Here is a 14,152-nt window from a genome sequence, read left to right on the forward strand (position 1 = left end):
TTTTACTATGAACCTAAATGGACTTGGAAAATATAATGTTACAAAGGTATATCAAAAGCATTCCTAATCATCATAGGAAATATAAGATACAAAAGAACAATCAGGAGTAGAAGGCGTGCTAAAGATTTGTGAGATATTCACAGCCCTTTACTGGGAGACAGTTTCGCAAATGGAATGCTCACCTGGCGGGTCGCAGGGTTATTCTTGAGGTTTTATTTCCTAAGAAGCTCTTATGTGCACACAGTCTGTCCTGAATATCTTATGGCTTTATTAGAGAATGTCATTTTAAGCTGAGAGAAGACAGAGGAGCTGGTGTTGACTTTAACAGTTAATTAGCATTTAGCAACTTGCTGTCTTCGAGTGAGGGGAATGAGTGAGCTAGGCAGGACAATTTCTTCTCATTTCATTTCTCCTCTCAGGTTCAAACAAAAAAAAAATAAGTATTCCTTAAAGCAAACCCCAGTATACGGATACAAAATGAGCAGAAGCTGCTGGTAGTTAATTGTAGCAGAGAACTGGCACTGGGTAGCTACTTTCAGCTTCTCTCTGCTTGAATTATAAAAATAAACCATGTTTTATCCACCGTGCTTCTGGAAGAAGCATGTCTCTTGGGAAATGAAAAAAATTAAGCTTTAAATATGCCATGCAGTAATTTTGAAATGTTTTTATCTTCTTACACCAGACTGAAAACACATTTTGTTTGAAAATACAGTTCTTATGAAGACCTCGTGTTGCCAACGTTCAAATGGCGTTGGTCATTTTGAAATAAATTGTCACTTTTTAGTATGCTCCATGGAGAAAGCAAAAAAGGCACAGTTACTCGCCATTTTAATGGTTGTTTATGCAGGTCACTGTAGGATGGCCTTTGCTTTGACTGTCGATGTCTGTAGAAGTTCCAGAAGGAAACGCATCTTCACCTTGCCCATCTACACTCTGTGAGTCTGTAAAGTTCTGCATCCCTCTCAGCAGGAAGGAAAATAATTGAGGATATACAGGGGGGCTAAGGTGATAGGACCAGAAATCAGCTCTCAATGCCTGTTACTGCCGCAAGAGTTAACGATTTCAAAAACAGGTTGTTGTCATGTTCTGTTTGCTTGTAATAATAGCTAACCTGCTTATTTTCACATGTATGTTTTCCATTAGTGCATATTAAATACATCTTCATAGCGACATGGCCGCTTCTTCCTCAGCTTTTTGTTTTGTTTCTAAGTTATTGAAGGGCAATCTAGGCTCTTCTTTTAGCAAAGCATAAACTCTTCTATATATGCTGCTTCTGAAGTTATAGATTTAATTTAAAGCCTGAACCAGAGGGAAAGGGCAGAGCCCTTTTCTTAAAGCTCCAGCACACACACACCAGTGCGGGCTTTCCTTTTGTGTGGGCCAATCTTCCTTGTTATAGACTGTTATTATATATTTTAGCAAATGAGAACACTGCAGGGCCAAGGCTTTGTAAGCAGTCAGTTTGGTGACAGGTTCTCTCTGTTGCCTAGGAAACTGCCCCTCAAAAGTAGTGACATAAAATAACAATCACTACCTCTTTGGTCAGAATTATGCCACAGGGTCAGTGTGTGTCTGCCCCATGCAGTGTTAGCTGCACCATTCAAGATGGATGCGCTTCTGTGTTTGACATCTCATCTGTGATACATGGAACAGCACTCCAGAGGTAAAGTCAGGAGGATCAGGAGTTCAAGACCATCTTTGGGTACACTGAGTGTCTGAGGCCAGCCTGGGATATATGAGACCCTGTTTCAAAAATAAGACAATAAATTACTTTTACAAGTGACCTGAAGAATATAAACTCTCAAGGTTATAAACAGTTACAATGCACTGTTTTTGTTTGTTTGTTTGGGTTTTTGTTGTTGTTTTCTTTTTAATCTGGTAAGAGTTTGCATTATTTTGGCCTCAGTCTCTTTTGTATGTCAAAACAAGTTTCATTGGCATTTGGTTATGTGCATAGACTGTCTTTTGTAATAGCAGTAGCTCTACTGTGTGGCTTAGCCACACTGGTAAACTGTATGTTAGCTGCCACTACACTTGGGGTCTACCCTCTTCCTTCCTCAGTTTGCTGTTTGCTCAACACTGTTCCTGCTACATTATATCCACTGCCTGCCAGCCTGCCTCCCACCTCCGCTTCTACTCTTTTAACCCTCCAGGACAATGGTGTTGCTGGGTCTCTCATTTTTACTTTAGACACGCCTCCTCCCAAAGACTGTGTCCTACTTACAATGACTAGCATGGAAGGAGAGTAACAGTGTTTTCACCTAATGGAGAAGATGGTGGCTTATAAACCACAAGCCCCCAAATGATCAAATTGTTGTGTTTATTAAGCACTTACATTTCTAATGTTTAACTAAGAAGATTAAAATTCCCAGGGATTAGACATTATTTTCTTGATTGCTAATTTATTCTGTTTCTGATCAACACATTAACATCCATTTTCCATCTTTCTAGTGAAAGTATGCTCTCTTCATTGGAACTATTTAGGCTATTAAATACAGCATCTTATAATGAATTTTTAAAAATTCAATTTAAAAAATAAAACAGAACCCCGGTGGTGGTGGCGCACGCCTTTAATCCCAGCACTTGGGAGGCAGAGGCAGATAGATTTCTGAGTTCCAAGACAGCCTGGTCTACAAAGTGAGTTCCAGGACAGCCAGGGCTATACAGAGAAACCCTGTCTCAGAAAATAAATAAATAAATAAATAAATAAATAAATAAATAAAACATACAAAACAAAAAATCTGCCATCACAAGAGCTATAAAGAGTCAGATGTTAAACGGGACTGAGAGAGGAGAAAATGGAGAGCCATTCAGACAGGCTGCAAGGGAATGCACATCCCGCTGGCTGCAGTTCAGTGGAGCATTGATATAATAGGAATCCCAGTGTTTTGTTTTGTTTTGTTTTGTTTTCCCAGATGAAATAGAGATTAATCACCAACAGGATTGTGTATGACATTCCTGCAGAAGTCAAAATCAAAATAAGCTCACGTTAGCTCTGACACATAGCTCTTGAATTATTCAGCTTGCCCCCCCTCTTGTCTTGTCTAAAGATCTCAAACTACAGTTTAGTTCAAATACACGTGTAAAAGATAAATCCACAAAGTATATGTTGCTATTCCTATAGAGTACATTTAAAAATTGCTTATTTTAGGAGAACATACTTATGGCAAATTAAAATAAAAAGTGTTTTGTTGTTGGTGGTGGTGGTGGCTGGTTGGTTTTGTTTTGCTCTCTTTTTCACCTGTTGTCAAAGGAAGAGTCCTTTAAAGAAAGTTGAGCTTTGTCTTATAGGTAATGCAACGCTAGCATGTGACTGGGTGAACCTGAAGGAATTTTCACCTAATTAAGTACCTGGAGAGAGTAGATATTGCATCCAGGCACTTCACATTACCAGAAACCAAAAATACCCACACATCATCAACCGGAAGGCTGCATGCGGGTCAGTACATTGCTGTAGACACTGGCCACCATGCTCCATGTGAGGTAAGGGCTCTGTCAAGGCCAGGCCTCACTCTGGCTGTGAGCTTCTCCAGGCCTCTCACTGGGACTCTGCAGCTGCTGGGGTGCTTCCTGCTCACAAAGGTCATTGCTTGCCAGAAAAGGGCCAGGGTATGCTTTCTGTCACTGCATATCAAGAAGGAGATGGCCCGTGTGGGAAATTCAGAATCTTCACTGGTTGCCTTTTATATCTAGCACTGTCAGAGAGCTGAGTTTAGCATAAACAAAGTTTAAATAAGTAACCCAAACTTGGAATTATAGCCCTGCTGCAACAAAGTCTCAAATGGCTTCTAGGTTGCTGCACAGTAATTCTAGTAATTTTTCACCTCTCTGTCAAGAGCAGGAACCAGAACACAGCCTAAGTTGGTCTCTGTGACTTCGACTGACCATCCCTCTGAGAGGGCATCTGGAGTTTATTGTCCCTTCATCATTGTCTGCTGTGTGGTAGAGGGGCAGGCAGTCCCTTTAGTTAGCTGTCTTGGCCAGTGAAAGCTGACCAGAGCAAAGCAGAGGGACTTTATGAGGGTTGGGGTAATTTCTCTGTCAGGCTTCCATGTCCCTAAGCTCCTATGTGGCTTGTGAGCTAATGTAGCTTGCCTTTTCAATAGACATTCCTTCTGTCCTCAGATTAAACTGATGGGGCAGAATAGGGGGACAGAATGACATTTAATCGCCCAGCAACCTGACAAGCACTGATCCTGTTTTTATTGCTTGGGAATTATCTTGGCTTTTCTACATTAAAAGCCATCTCTATTGCCTTATTTTTAGAACATTGGGTGACAGAGATGGAAAGTGCCTATTAAATAGCAAACATGTCTAATCCAAAGAAAGCAGAAACAGCTAAGCTAGACAGTGACTACCCACTGAGCATCTTTCTGTTTTTCAGTGAGAATGTAACACTAATTCTCTGCTTCCTCAGTTGTGTACCTCGGCCATGGAAGTGTGGGTGGTTGGCTCTCCTTTGCATCCGCTTTGGTCACTGGGAACGGTTGTTTGTCTGGGGGTTTTCTTGTGTCATGGCATATTGCCTAAATGCTTTTCAAAAATATTTTTAGGGTTCTGATCCTAAAATATAGCCAGGCAAGACTGAGGGATGGCTATGTAAATAAAGTGTTTTTGGCCTGGGTTTAGATCTCAGCATCTACCCAGGAGGCTGGGCATTTAGGAGCCAGTTTGTAATCCCAACACTCAGTGGGTGGAGACTAGATAATCCCTGGAGCTCCCTGGCCAGCCAGCCTGGCTGAATCCATGAGCTTTCAGTGGAGAAACATTGGGGAAGATGCCTTATGTTGTCCTCTGGCCTCTACAATTCCCATGTAAATGCACACGCACAAATCCACACACATCAGGAGATGCATAAATTTTTCAGAAATCTTACATTTTGCTTTCTCTTTAAGGCAGAGTCTTTCCCCTAAAAGAATACTGTGCAGTCAGGTGGTCAGCATCCCAGCAGGCCAGAAACACAGGCTATGAACCCAAAAAGGCATTCTGCTGTAAGGATTCGCAGTGTGTAAATTGGTGCCTTTGCCTGGTAGTATGTATTACTAGATGGTTATTTATTTTTGTTTTCTGTGGAGATGATTTTCTAATTGAGGCAAAATTCACTAGTGTTTTATTTTGATAGTGGAATGTTTTGGGGGTATCAAACAACAGTCCACCTGTGCCCAGCTTGCGGTTTTATGTATAATACATGGCTTAAAATTTCATTTCTTTCTACTCTCTGAGCAGTGATTCCAGTTGTGGGAGGGGAGGTGTCACCAACACGTGGCAGCCTGATCCATGGGCTTGCTGGTCCCGGTGGAACCTTGGAAATACCTTTAAGGAAGTAGAGTGTCAGGGCTGGTGAGGTGACTCAGCAGATAAGAGCACTGCTCTTCCGAAGGTCCTGAGTTCAAATCCCAACAACCATATCAATACACAACAACAACCATCCGTAATGAGACCTGACACCCTCTTCTGGCACGAGACAGCTACAGTATACTCATCTATAATAATAAATAAATCTTTCGGCTGGAGCAAACGGGACCGACCAGAGTGAGTGAGGTTGACCGGAGTGAGCAGAGGTACTAAAATTCAATTCTCAACAACACATGAAGTTTCATAACCATCTGTACAGCTACAGTGTACTCATATATGTAAAAGGAAGAGAGAGAGAGAGAGAGAGAGAGAGAGAGAGAGAGAGAGAGAGAAAGTATAGACAGCTTTGCAGTCACACAGGCTTGGCTCTGGAGCTGCAGGCTCTCCCTCAGCAAAACCTCGGGCTTTAGGAGAATATCAAATATATTGGAAAGAATTCTTTTCCTTGTTGCTCAACAGCATCTCTCCAAGTGTCTTTTTGGAAAATAATGGATTTAACACAAATAGACTCTTTACTGTAGTGTCTTTTCAAAACAATTTATTTTAGCATATATATGTTGTATGTGTGTGTGTATATGTGTTCATGTACATAAGACCCAGGGTTAACATCTGATACCTTCCTTGATTGCTTTCTACCTTAAACAATAGGCAGGGTCTGTCACTGAATCTGGAGCTCACTGGTTTGACTAGTGTGACTAGCCAACTTGCTCTGGGGAGCCCCTGTCTTTACCTCCTGTGCCCTGGGAAAATCACCGTAAGTGTGAGTAGCACCATGCTATGGATCAAATCTGGAGTAAGTAAAAAGAAAACAGCAAGCTGAGGGCTGTTAGCCCTCTCTGTGTTGTGGCTGTGCACACAATGTGGGGAGCAGTCTCCTGCTCACCATTCCTTCCCCGCCATGATGAAAGGTATCCCTGGAACAGTAAGTCAAAATTAGCCCTTCCTAAAGTTGCTCTTGTCAGATATTTTTTCACAGCTACAAGGCAAGGAGCAAATACACAATTGCTCTCCTACTTGCCACAAGAAAGTTGATATATCGTGCGGTGATATATCATGTGGTATGATGAGCCTCTTCTGCTGCCTGATTACACTGCACCTAGGGGCTGTATTCACAGAGAGACCCATGCTTTTCACTGATTATGTGGACACACGTGTGTCTATCTCTGTGTGCTTGTGATTTCTTCAGGCCCATTAAGTGGAGCATTGTTGGTTAATTGTGGAGTAAATCTTGTATAGTTAGTACTTATCATGGTTGTGAAGCAAGTTTTATACTAAAAAAAAAAATAGCTCCAGCTCTCATGATAGAATATAATATGAAGAGTATAAAATCATGTACACACACATGCACACACACATGCACATACATGTATACACATGCACACAAGTGCACACATATAGGTATGCATACATGCAAACACAGAGCATACACTATTACCTTACTTCAAAGGTATATTGAATATAAATCAATTTTTTTTAAAGTTAAGGGCTGCACAGAGAAACCCTGTCAAACAACAACAACAACAACAAAAACAAACAAACAAACAAACAAGAGAATAAAATCAAGTCCAGAAACCAGGTACTTTGAGAGAGTACATAAGGAGAAAGAGTAGCTTCTGAAGCAAAAACTTAATCTCACTATGAAGACAATTCCTAAGGAAACAAAGAGCGTTGAAGATACAGGAAACTGGAAAACACTTATTGTGATATTTATTGAGACTACAAGACTCCAGGTGCCGGTTACTTTATTCTACTGCTATTAGTTTTATGGTCTCTTGCTCCTTCTAAGGACTTATTTGTTCAAAGTACTGCTGCTTTTCAACATTCTACTTAGAGCTCAGACAGCAGAAAGACTGGAAAAATGGGCTCTGGTGCCATTTTGTGTATATGTGTGTGGGGGGGGGTCGGGGTGATCTATAATAAAATGAAAAACTAATTTCAAGTTTCAGGGAGATATGTGGAGGGTTTCACTCTGGTCCTTGTATTGTAAGTTTTATTCTCCTGCAGTTAAAGGTAGTCTCCAAGGTTCTCTTTGATCTCTGGCTGACTGGTTAACTCAGCTGTTCTGGCTCAAATTCCTCTTCAAGCTGACTGATTCAAATTTGTTTCTCTCGGCTTCTGACTGAATTGTTCTACCTGGCCTCATACTAACTTTGACAATCTGTTTTAATCTTCTGGCTCCCTCTCATTCTCTGGCTTATTCTGTCTTCACCTGTGTCTAACTTGTTCTCTCTCTGCAACCTGTCTCTATACAACTGCCTCCTCCTCTCTCCCTCTGCTCTACTCCCTCTTATGTTGCCTCTCTTTCCTCTCTGTTCTCCTAAGAGATGGACATATCTTATTCTGTCACTTCTTCCTCTGGTTTGTCACTTTGTCTGCCTCTCAATTAAGCATCACTTTCAAACATGAGTGCTTCCTTCTGCAAACTAACTTTACCTTCATTGTTTGGGATTAAAGGTGTGTGCTAAGGGCGTGTCTGCCTTCCAGCCAGATCACACAGACCTAGAAGGTCCTTGGATGTGATCAGAGCAGCCAAGTTTCTTTATTAAAATAAGTCTACGGTTTTCTCAGGAAAGCTAGATCTCAGGGCCTGCCTGTGCAGACACTTCATGCTCAGGGAAGAGGTCTTGACGCTTCAGTACAACACACACAGCATGTCAGGGCAGCAGAAACTCTTCTAAACTATCCAAGAAGGAGGTCAATACTATCATCTTCCTTTTCGATTCTCAAAATTTCTAATAACCTTTTTATTATTATATTTAAATCTAATCTCAAGGAGTGTGTGTGTGTATGTGTGTGAAAGAGAGACAGAGACAGAGAGAAGGCAATAAGAAAAGTCAAACAAAGCCAGGTTGTGACTTCTTTTCCCTGATGTTGCTACATGAAGTCAAGTGTGGAAGAGTCTTTTGTAAGAACTGTGCCTTCCATGACAATAGTCCTCTGTTGCTTTCCAAATGAGGCAAAGACTGGGGATGTAGCTTAGTGGTACAACACTTGCCTGGTATGGACAAAGTTCAATCCTTGCTGTTGTAGTGAATAAAGACACAAATAAATAAACAAAATGTAGGTGCCGTCTGTATTTTATAATAATCTCACAGATCCACAAAATAGATCAGAGTAAAGAGACGCTAATCCCCAGGGCCTAGCTTCTTGCCCTGGTTTGCAGTTGCATTACTGTTTACTATTGTTTCTGTATTTGCAAACTGAACAACTGAATTTCAGTGTAGACAATTCAAAACAGTAGACTAGGAAGCAGTAAGAGCTATTATCAGTATAGAAGTCTGTTTTCCAGACCGTCTTCATGACCTCCGCCTTACTTGATTTCAGAGTGATGCTTGTCAGAGCTGCTACTGTGACCCTAAGTCTTAATTCCCAGATTTTGACACCGAAGTTGGACAATGACCTGTGACCTAAGGGTGAATCCCTGCCTGGAGTTCCTCATTTTGGTCACTTCCTTTTACTTCCCACAGTGCTTACCACCCAGAACTTGTTTACGTTTCCATTTTACAATTTCATTTTCTCTTTGGAGCAAAACACCCTCCTCACTTGTGTCTCAAGAAAATATTAAATTTTGTTTTTATTCCCCTGAGCTAGCATCTCTGAGCAGGCGAGGTGATCCAGAAAGCAGGACTAATTCACATTTAGATAGCTCTGGGTTTTATTTCTACTTTCCATAAGCTATTTATGCTTCTTGTGTGTCAGTGGCTCGAAGTCCAGCAGCAAAGACCAATATTTCAAATTCCAATATTTCAAATTGATTTCTTTTTTTCTTTCTTTCTTTCTTTTCTTTTCTTTTTTTTTTTTTTTTTGCTTGATTTGTTTTCTCCTGTTTTCTCTCTCTGCCTCACAGGAGAATTCAGCTTATGTTTCAGTGTGTCCTTTAAAAATGCAGTCCTTAAAAACCAAGAACTTAACCTTCATGTTTCTTCTAGGAACTAGAGCTTGCTCTTTTGATAGGCTCCATTTCAATTAGACCCGAGCGTCCCTACAAAGTGAGGCACTGTCCATATTCTTATTTTCTAAGGAAAAAACCTCAAATGGAGCAAAGACCAGCTCACCAACAGCTCTGCGTCAGCCTACACTCCCTGGGGGCACCTCAAAACTGGGAGTCTGCCCAGGGTCTGCAGTGAATGCGTTAGCTGAAATAAACATGCAGTATTGGTCAGTCTAGAATATGAAGACACATTGGGTGGCTAAATTGGGTTGTACATGAGTTATATCTCAATAAAGCTGTTTTTTAAAAAAAAACTAAAAGGGGGGGCAGGAGCTATTAGAATGTTCAATTTTAAGGAGACAGGCAAGGTTCTTAAATAGTTTTTTCTAGGAGTTAATTAAGTATACAGGCATTTAAACACACACACACACACACACACAGAGGAAGACCCAGATAAATATCATTAAATTTCTTAACAGCATAGATGGCAGCATTTACTGTGTTGACATAGATCACCCTGAGAAAGCAGCCAGCAACATTGAAACTTCCTGATGTGTTTTACTTTGTAATGAATAATTAAGCAGCAAAGCCAGAATGTTCCTTTACACTTGCAAAGAGAGATGAATTGAGGGGTAATGAGATGCCACTGTCCTTAAGTGCTTATGTCAGAAGCATGAAGACATACTAGAACCCATGTAAAGAAAAAAACAAAACAAACAAACAAACAAACAAAACAAACAAACAAAAAAAAAAACCCAAACAGCTGGGTGTGGAAATGTGTGCCTGTGATCCTAGCATTGGTGAGGCAGAGGATAGGTGTGGAAATGTGTGCCTGTGATCCTAGCATTGGTGAGGCAGAGGCTGAGTGTGGAAATGTGTGCTTGTGATCCCAGCATTGGTGAGGCAAAGACAGAATGATATCTAGGATTCACTGGTTGGCCAGCCTAGGCAAATTGGAAAGTTCCAGGTTCAATGAGAGACCCTGTCTTAAAACAAGAAGTCTTACTCCCTGATGCCACCCCACTTCTCACTGGATGGAGCAAGGTCTTTCAACGTGGCACAGGTCTCCACTGGTTTGAGCAGCCTGAGGCTGTGTACTGCAGTACACAGTACCTAGTGTAGATCGAGGTTTTTTTTTAGAGCTCTGGTTCCCCATAAAGATGTAGTTTCGATTGAACAATTCTGATAACACATCTTGACAAGTGCAAAGCACTCTGGGATATTTAAACTCACCATCGTATTTGAGTGGGGTGTGCTCCAACAGAGGCACTATATGAAGGTCAATCTTAGGATTAAGAACAAGTCAATTAAACAGTCAATGCATCGTTATATTTTACTTATTCTTACATGAAATCATGTTCTGTTATCATGTGTATGGGTAGGCATGTGCCTCAGCAGGCAGACGGAGGTCAGAGGACAGCCTGTGGAATCAGTTTGCTCCTTCCACTTTTATGTGGGGTCCCAGGATTGATCTGGGCTGTTAAGTTTATGTGTGAAGGGTCTTTGTCCGCTGGTCCATCTCTTCAACGCCCATCAGTCAATGCTTAAGTGTAAAATTTCTTTTACTCTTTTGACTTTGAAAAAAATCTAAGAGCCTTCTTCCTAAATTCACTTTTTCTTGAAATAGATTTCTAAGGAAGAGGTTGATGAAGATTTTAACTGAAATAACCCTGTGAGCCATAAAATCCCACAAAAAAAAAATTTACCAACACTTAAAGGCAGTAACAAAAACTTCATTTAAAAACGTATCCTGGAGGAGGTCACTCTGGGGAGCGCTGTGGATCACGTGGCCCCACAAAGTGCCGCACGGTGTTTGTACACATGCACAGTGAATGAGCGGCTTCTTGGGGAAGCAGCCTACAGGTACAACTTAATGACCATCTGGCAGTCAGAGCCAGCACTGGGCTGACACACAATGGAGCATAATAGAGGGACCGCCTCCTACCTGGGGAAGCCCCAAGACTACACTTAACGTGTGCCTGGCACAGAACAGACTAGGTGTGTGTGTGCTACCACTTGTAAGTCCAGCACTTGGGAGGGAGGTTGAGGCAGCAGCGGGATGGCAAATTCAAGGCTGTCTGGGCAATGTAGCTAGACTTCGTTTCTGAACAACAAGACAAACAGAATAGAAAAAGCGATGCTACGAGTACTAAACTGAATAATTAAAAGAGGGGTACAGGGGATGAAATGCCTTTTATTTTTCAGGTCTGTGGTGGCCAACTGTCTCTGAGGCCAAATGGCTTGGGAACAAGCAACGTTGGGCACACCATCGTGAATATGCTTCATGTCAAAATGAAAAGTTCCAGTTCTCCAGGGAGAATCCAGGTAGGCAGCAGGTGCTGCTCTCGGCTGCATTTGGTGCTTCTTCACACAGCAGCTCTGCTGAAACTAGCGTGTAGACAGTCTACCGGAATCTTGTTTAAATGCTCAGTCCGATTCAGTGAGCCTGCTTGTGGCCTGGGCCCAGGTGACATTGAGATGGGCATCAGCGGTCCACACTCCAGCAATAAGGTCTTAGGAGAAGAGGCAGATTGAAGGATACTCAGATACAAGGAGGTGTGTGAGCAATACCCAGATTCGGGAGATCCTATGAGAACACATACAAGTCAGCTCACTGTTCACACTGTCCCAGCAGAAAAGCAAGTAATAACAATGCTATGCTAATATACTCCTGAAAGCAGCCTTGTTGAGAGTCAGCATGTGACTTAACACAAAGGTCAGAGTTGGCCTCATTCCAGTCAGTGCTGGTGCTAAGCAGTAAGTACACAGCGCAGTGCCTCTGCACCCTCACTTCCTGGCCTCCAGGGGCTGTGCAGACCACTAAGGAGCTGGAGTAGCAGCATTAACTCAGGCTCAGCAGCACTGAGGCTTCTGTATTATGGCCACAGACACAAACTCGGGCAGTGACCTAATGGTTCCTTGTGACACCAAAGTACGAACAGAGACCCCAAGGTTCCTCTTAACAGCAGTGAAGATGCAACCAGCCATTCCAATAAGACCCCATTATTAGAATAGCCAGCTTGCCTTTACTGCCACCATTGCTTGTGCCTCATAGGTCAATACATTGTGTTTGAAATTTGTTCATCTTTAATAGACAGCCAGGCTTGTCCCTGGCAGGGCCTTAGCTCTTCTTGGAGCATACCCTACAGTGGGATGATCTCGTCCCTGGCATCCTTCAGAGCTTTGTGGAAACAGTTCTGGAGCCATTGGTATTGTCCTGGAAAATGCTCAGCTAAAGGCAGAGGGAAGGTAGCGTGAGTAGCTTGTATCCTGCTAAGTAAACTCTCCAGCGGCTGTCAGGGAACTCAGAAGTACCTGAGGTCCTCCAAGACTCAGCATCCTGAGGGTTCAGAGCCAGGAAATCTTCTGGTACCTTCACAAACCGAGTGAAAATCTGTAGTAAATCGTGTAATCTTTGGGGAAAAAAAAACCAATAGTACTGAGGTCCAACCAGTAAGCATTTATGCAAAGTGTTACTAGCCATGGATAGATTAAGATGAGTCTTTGCTCTTACACAGGGTCCATTATAGACCTCCAGCTTCATGAGCTGCTGTTTAAGCTCCTCTTCCTGTCAGTGAAGCAGGGCCTTCCTCTTTTCCACCTCATCCTATGCAACACTTCAAAATTAACTTCCAATTTTATCAATTATAATTTACAAAATATATAAATTAAGATAGTCAGTTTTTAATTCCAGACTTTGGAAACAGATTTTCATGTGACAGCTTTGATGTGTAATCTCATAATTGACTCTAATCTCCACGACGATTTACTTTTGGGAAAATGGTAAGCCTAGGCTCTGACACAGATAGCTGCAGTAGGAAGGCTTAGGATAGGGTCATCCACTCGGGAAATTCTCCTTTACCTTCTGTTGAGTGTGATTTTTTTTTTTAAAAGATAGGATGGAGAGAGAAGGGAGAAAGATCTATATAATTTTATCCATCCATTGCCATTCCTGCTAGTACTTAAAATGTATGATTGTTTTAGAGAAGGTAATTAGTACATTTTTACTAATTTATGTGTTTTTTGAGACAGGGTCTATGTGTCTCAGGTTGGCCACAGACAACTAACTTGTAGTGTAAGATCAGTTACTGAGCACTAGATGAGCGCTTCGAGCATCTGCAGAAAGTGTTGGACTGCTATGCTTGTGGTACCACTGTCTGTCCAGGAGACAGCATTCACTAAGAGGTGAACTACAGTCTGTCTGCTGATACATGAAACACTTATTTTACTTGACAGCTTTTGTTGTTTCCTATGCTTGCCTTTCTCATTTCACTGATACCTAACTCAAACATGGTTCTGTTTGAAGGAGATGCCACAAGTACTCTGTCGGGTGTAGCAATGCTGGTCCTGACATGCGGCCACTTCCCCTGGGGTGGACTTTCCATAGTGTAAAGTTTGATCTGTTGTGGACCAACATTCCCTCAATACAGTCTTATTTACCGCTATGCTACCTTCTTAGTGATTTCTATACACATAGTAGATACTTCTGATGGTTGGTCTTGTCAACTCACTAGGATTTAGAGTTACCTAAGAGACATGCTTCTGGGTGTGTCTATGACGGTATTTCCAGCAAGCTTTAACCAAAGTAGGAAATCCCAGCATGAATGTGGGCAGCATTATTTCATAGTCTGGGATCCCAGGCTGAATAAAAAGGAAAAAATGTAATGTCTCTCTCTTGGTTTCTTGACTACACATGCAAAGTGACCAGCTGGCCCACATCTGGCTATGATGGACTATGTTCTCAAATAGTGGGCAAAAATAAATCCTTTCTTTCTTAAGATATCTTTGCCAGGCATGTTGTCCTAATGAGAAAAGTGCCTGCTACAGTGCTCAGCTAAACTTGCAGAATGAGTGAGTGTAGACACG

General features: G+C 41.8%; 1 protein-coding gene across 2 annotated transcripts in view; it reads left to right on the forward strand.

Moving 5' to 3' along the window:
- Positions 1 to 14,152, forward strand: part of Tmtc1 (transmembrane O-mannosyltransferase targeting cadherins 1) — a 348,737-nt gene that overhangs the window by 14,498 nt on the left and 320,087 nt on the right. For both annotated transcript variants that reach the window (XM_029478417.2, XM_029478419.2), the window contains exon 2: positions 11,492 to 11,611. In XM_029478417.2, the coding sequence (XP_029334277.1) occupies positions 11,564 to 11,611 (48 nt within the window). In that variant the 5' untranslated portion in view covers positions 11,492 to 11,563. The remainder of the gene's footprint in view (positions 1 to 11,491; positions 11,612 to 14,152) is intronic.

Source organism: Mus caroli, unplaced genomic scaffold (assembly GCF_978045245.1).
Source record: "Mus caroli unplaced genomic scaffold, Mus_caroli_1 scaffold_7, whole genome shotgun sequence".
Taxonomy (NCBI): domain Eukaryota; kingdom Metazoa; phylum Chordata; class Mammalia; order Rodentia; family Muridae; genus Mus; species Mus caroli.